The sequence below is a fragment of the Equus asinus genome, chromosome 24, assembly GCF_041296235.1.
Source record: "Equus asinus isolate D_3611 breed Donkey chromosome 24, EquAss-T2T_v2, whole genome shotgun sequence".
NCBI classification, from domain to species: Eukaryota; Metazoa; Chordata; class Mammalia; order Perissodactyla; family Equidae; genus Equus; species Equus asinus.
The window spans coordinates 27,766,319-27,772,318 of NC_091813.1; the positions used below are offsets into that span (position 1 = coordinate 27,766,319).

Below are 6,000 nucleotides of genomic sequence, written 5' to 3' on the forward strand. Positions count from 1 at the left end.
ATCACTATTAGGGAAATGCAAATCGAAACCACAATGAGATTATCACCTCATGCCCATCAGAATGGCTATCAAAAAGATAAGAAATAACAACTGTTGGAGAGGATGTGGGGAAAAGGGAACCCTAGTACACTGCTGATGGGAATGTAAATTGGTACAGCCACTATGGAAAACAAGCCGGAAATTTCTCAAAAAATTTAAAAAAGAACTATCACATGATCCAGCAATTTCACTTATAGGTATTTATCCAAAGAACGTGAAAACACGAATTCAAAAAGATATACGCACTCTTATGTTCACTGCAGCATTATTCACAATAGCCAAGACCTGGAGACAACCTAAGTGCCCATCAACAGATGAATGGATAAATAAGATGTGGTGTATATATATATACAGTGAAATACTACTCAGCCATAAAAAAGATGAAATCTTGCCATATGCAACAATATGGATGGACCTTGAGGGTATTATGCTAAGCAAATAAGTCAGATGGAGAAAGACAACTACTGTATGATTTCACTTATATGTGGGAGATAAACAAACACATAGATAAGGAGAACAGATTAGTGGTTACCAGAAGGGAAAGAAGGTGTAAGGAGGGCAAAAGGGGTAAAGGGGCACATGTGTAGGGGATGGATGGCAACTAGGCTTTTGGTGCTGAACATGATGCAGTCTATACAGACGTCGAAATATAATGATGTACACCTCAAATTTATTTAATAATATAAACCAATGCTACCACAATAAAAAACAAGAAAATAAGAGAACATGCAAAAATCATGAAGATTCACTGTCCATTTGATTAACTACTTAGTATGGAGAATTAAATGCAAACAGAACGTATATTTTCAAAGGCATAAAGATTTTTGAAGGTGATTTTATTTATACGTGAAGACCAAATCTTTCTCTATGAAATCCTCCCACTTCACGCTGGCAGGTAACTAAAAAACGTGATTTTATAGACGAATATTTCCTTAACATATGTATTCAGTAACGTTTCTAATGGGTTTTGATTACCAATCAGAATTTTACTTGCTCCCCCAAGAAGGGAAAAGCGTTCTTCTGAACCCTTGTTTTAACGATCACTTCGAGAGTGATCGAGGTTGGTTTTACGTAGTCCTCCATTTTACACACCAAGAAACTGGGCTGGAGTCTTCCCCAGAGGGCCTCAAGAGGAGAAGGTCGACCAGCTCCCAGGACACAGCGGAACCAGGAAAAGCCACTGTCACAAGAGCGCTTTGAGGCTTTACCAGAAGAGGGAGAATAAAAAAAGTTTTACAAAAAAGGTACGGAAGAATAGAGGAGGTAGAGAAGAAAGACACAAAAATGAGCAGGAAGAAGTGGCTGTGGTAGGAAGTGCAATCCTGTCATCAACAATACCCACGGGGTGGGGGAGCTGAACAAAGGAGAATGAACTCAGACAGAGACTCTCAGGCAGCTGGGGACTGAAAAAGATGATCTCTCAAACTCAGAGCCACACCCTTATAATATAAGGAACTCCAGACCTTGCTATTTCTGCCTCATTTTTCCAAAAGACCACCTTATGTCTGTTCTAATATTAAAATGGGAGAGATTTCTGACAAAAGTAGAGAATCAAGATTCTACGATACCCTCAATCACTGAAACATGTTTACAAAACATCTGATGAGCACTGTGCCTAAGGTGTGACCTTGGTCACATCATTTTTAACTCTTCGGTATTTCCAGCTATTCAACTCTTTTCTATCTCTGTACTTCCAGGGCCAGAAGAAAACTCAAGAGATTAGCTATAGCCAGGACTGTAGTCAACCCAACTCTTTTGGGACAAGGCAGGATGACAAAGAAAGGGACTTACATTTCCACAAACTTGACCGTCTCCTAAACCTTGCTCAGTTTTAGCTCATGTTGTGGCTGCAGAAAAGTCCCCTGGCATCTCCGAGCCACAGTTTCAGTATCAGGAGAACAATCATCTCTACTTACTCTCAAGGAACAGTGAGAAAATGAATTCACTAATAATTCTAAAATTATTTTATGAAAACAAAAAACTGACAATAACGATGAACAAATACAAACTGCTGGATTCACTGAATTTACACCCACCAGGGAAGTATCACCTGCTGACCCTGGATTTTTCATGCCTCCACTCACCACCTAGACTGTCACTTCCTCAGACCCTAAGAGAAGGCACGGCTGCTATGGAAACAAGACCGCACTTAGCTGGACTGTGGGGGAGCAGCTCAGCCAAGTTTCCCCTAAAAACTGGGAGGGACTTTGAAGAAAAACAATTTCACTTTCTGATTAAATATGATCTTTTAACTGCTTTTCTTGTTATTACAGTTTTTCAAGCACAGTAATTTACTAAAGATTTAAAGTCCATGTGTCTAAAAACAATCATTATTTTTGGTGCAATTGTTTCTAATGGCTTAATTATTTATTGCCTCCTCTCTCTGGAGTTTTATCTGGAGCGTGGAGGCTGAGGGTGAGATGCACCTGCTCTCCGATTAACTGCCCTGAAAGGGGTGTTGAGACGTGCCCAAATCTGTCCTTCACAGACCTCAAGAGCCCAAAGACACTCCTGCTATTCATGAATAAAATTGGGAGTGCAAGCCAGAGAAGAGCAACTGAAGTCTCACCTTAGCGGCACTATGCTTTCAAACTTAGCACAGTGTAGTAAAACTTACGAGTCACCCAGTGTACAAATAAGGTCAGAGGTTCCTTATAAGACCAAGGGAAATGAAAGCCATACTATCCACCTTCAGTCCACATTCTTTTGCAGAGCTCCTGATAAATTACTTTGCAGCTGACCTGGTAATGCTAGGTAGTCCTGCATCCCACCCACCAGGGTAGACTTCTGAACCTCATGGAAAAAGCCCCAGGTCTCCACTAAGCACAGGCACCAAACCAAGTTCCTTAGGAAGGTGAAGGGGGAGGAGGGTTTATTAGAAAAATGCTTTGTTCATGGTTCAAAGTGCACCACATCCATCTTTTCTCACAGTAGATAAGTCCTTTTCTCCCCACATTCCACTTCTTAAGTTTGGGAATAGGCAAATGTAAACTGAACCAAAAATAATACAGGATTATAATGCAACCCATGCCCAGGGCCTATCAGAAATTAGGATGGCCCTTTGGTGGCACCTCGAAGTCACAACTCCCAACCTCCACCCTCATCCCAGCTCTTGGGACGGTATCAGGGGTCATGACAGTTGTCAGGGTCAGTCCTTGCTAGAACTGCTGACTGAGGAGCCTATCTGCTACTCTAGAAAGCGAATGTCCTGAGAGGGGTTCTGTGTTCAGGCCTAAACCCCAAAACCAAAGCCCGGGACACATGGAAAGAACAGGAGCAGAGACAACGGAGGAAGTCTTCTGGGGACAGACCACCTATCCACAGCGAGCCCAGGTGGAAAGGCCCGGCTTCAGTAATGTTTGCAGGAGCAAATATTCATTTGATACTCCTCATACCACATAAATATACTCAAGGCTTTTATAGCAAGATTCCAGGTTAATCCCAAGAACTCACGAGGGAGGGTTTTATTACTGAAGTAATCAAAAGCATGGTTACAGACGGGTTTGCCTTGAGGTTAGGAGCGGGAGCAGCATCTACGAGCAGGCTCCGGGGAAGCCCTCCCCACAGGAAATCCCACCCCTCAGGCAAAGCTTCACTTTCGCTTCAATTTCAAGTCCCCAAATCAAATTTTAATAGCGCCCCCTTAAAGAACCGCAGAATAAACAAACAGGTCCTGTGCTTTTCCTGGAACCTCTGGCTCCCAGGACAATATCAAATTACAGGGCTTTTCTTCCCGGATATAGACTCTTTTCTTTCTTTTCCTTTTTTAAAGATTATCACCCGTGCACCCTATTGTGTGTCTTCCATTTCAAACACTTTGCAAATACATCCCCATTCTCCATCTCTGGAGTCTCCTAAGAATCTAGGAGGAGCCAACGAACGCAATTTGAATAATAATGAAATGAGTGAACAATTTAATTACCAAAGGTAGCCCTAGAGGCTCCAACAGAAGGGTTGAAAGCCTTTTTCTACAAAAATGTGGCCGCGTGCTCAACTGTGGGACCAATTATGGGGCGTGCAGAAGAGACAAGAGCACAGGTGCACACACCAGTTTAAGCAAATGGGGAATTAGCACAAATCCTCGCTGGAGACAGGACACTATGAAAAAGGATGACTTGGAAAGCTTCTTTCTCAGCTCTCAGGCTCAAGGTTTAGTTAACTCCCTTCCTTTTCTGAGTATTTGAAAGCAGCACCCACCATATGTAAAATAATGAAAAGTGTCCTCTGGAGAAAGGCTTTGAATAGAGAATTTAAAATAAGTTCAATGAATTTTCCAACACAAGTTCTTCAAATCAATAGTCACAAAGTTTTATCCCTCATACAATTTCCTCAAAGTGAAAATTTTAAAAGTTAGTTCCTTCTCTAGGATGCATACGGCTTCACCTGGACGTTAGGTTTAACTGCCTCATTCTACTGACCTTTTCAAGTGACCTTTCAATAAAGCACTTTTTCCCCTTGCTTTGGAGGGGGAAAAAAATGAACCTTTTTGGAATCCTAAAAAGCTCTCAACTTCCTTAGGCCTTAAGAGTGTAGGAAGCCCCCACAGGCTAAACAATTGCTAAATGCCGCTTCTTGAACAGGAAACAGAGTTTGCTTCGGAGCGGCAACGCATTCCCCCGCCCCGCGCTCACTCCAGGGCAGGCGCTGCCATGCCCAGGTGGTGACACTGAGCACAGATAAGGTGTCCTAACAACCATATTTGCCTGGATCCCGGGAAACCCGCGGCCACTCCGGGACTCCCATCCTGGGCGCATCCCCCGGCCGCTCCACCGGTGCCCCCACGCCGCAGACCTGGGCGGCCCCAGGACCCCTCCCCCGGCGACACAGGGCGAGACTGACACCCGCAGCTGCCGACGACCCTGCCAGTCACGCTGCCGCCGGCTGCCTTTTTTAGCCTCGACATCTGACCCCGGCTTCGACAGCAGCATTCAGGGAGAGGTCCCAGGGCGCGCCGGGCGGTCCCCTCCTCTTCCCAACCCCCAGACCCCGCGGAGAGCTCGGGGTGGGGCGGGGGGGGGAGGTACTGGCCCTGGAAGGGACCAGAGAGTGCCTGTCCCTCCTGCTCAGACGCTTCCTCTCTGCCCTCTCACTGACCCGGGTCCCCCTTCCGCCGCCTGCACCCGGCGCCCCCATTTCGCGGCTCGCGGTTGCGCCTAGAGCCCCTCCCCACCCCCACCCCGCAACTCTGCTCTCCCGGATCCCCTCCAGGTCCGCGGCCCGCGCGCCCGCCCCGGCTGCAAGCTGAGGACGCGCGGGGCTGGGGGCCGGGCAGGGGACTCCGCGCTCACCTCCCTCCTCCGCCCCGCTGTCCGGGTCGGCGTCCGAGGAGTCGGGCCCGTCCCCGTAGTCCGCTAGCCCCACCAGCTCATCCTCCTCCTCGTCGTCGTCCTCGTCCTCCGGCTGCAGCTTCCCCAGCACCTGGCTCATCGCGCCCACGGCCGGCCGTCCCGGGGGCGGCGGGGGTTCCTGGTGGGGGCCAAACCTCCTCGCCTGCCGCTCGCCAACGATTTCTGAATTGGGGTTTTGTCTGGAGGTTCGTGGGAGCCGGCGGAGGCGGGGGCCGCGCGTCCCCCGCGGCAGGCGGCGTCCAGGTCTGGGGCCCGCGATTCCCGGCGCGCCCGGAGCCCCCTGCCCCGCCCCGCCCGCCCGCGGAGGAGTCAGCCGGAGCGCGGCAGTTCCTCCCCGAGGAGGGAGAGAGAGACTGCGTGACCCAAGTCACCTGACACACACTGTCACACACTCACACACACACACACCCCGCACGGGCGCGCGCGCGCTGTCCCGGGCGCAGGCACCGCTCGGCGGGCGCTGGGTCGAGGCCGCGCACACACACTCGAGGGCGCAGCGGGGCGCGGAGCCCCCCACCGTCTCAGAGGGGCACACAGACACGCGCCCCGGACCTGGGGCCCCCGGATGCGGCGCAGTCACCCACCGCGGCTGCGCGCCAGGGGCCCCCACGCG

General features: G+C 49.1%; 1 protein-coding gene across 1 annotated transcript in view; it reads right to left on the reverse strand.

Moving 5' to 3' along the window:
- The window catches only part of RRAGD (Ras related GTP binding D), a 41,719-nt gene extending 35,983 nt beyond the window's left edge, over nt 1–5,736 (reverse strand). The window contains exon 1 of the mRNA XM_044757274.2: nt 5,328–5,736. Within this exon, the coding sequence (XP_044613209.1) occupies nt 5,328–5,466 (139 nt within the window). The 5' untranslated portion in view covers nt 5,467–5,736. The remainder of the gene's footprint in view (nt 1–5,327) is intronic.
- Between the last annotated feature and the right edge of the window lie 264 nt (nt 5,737–6,000).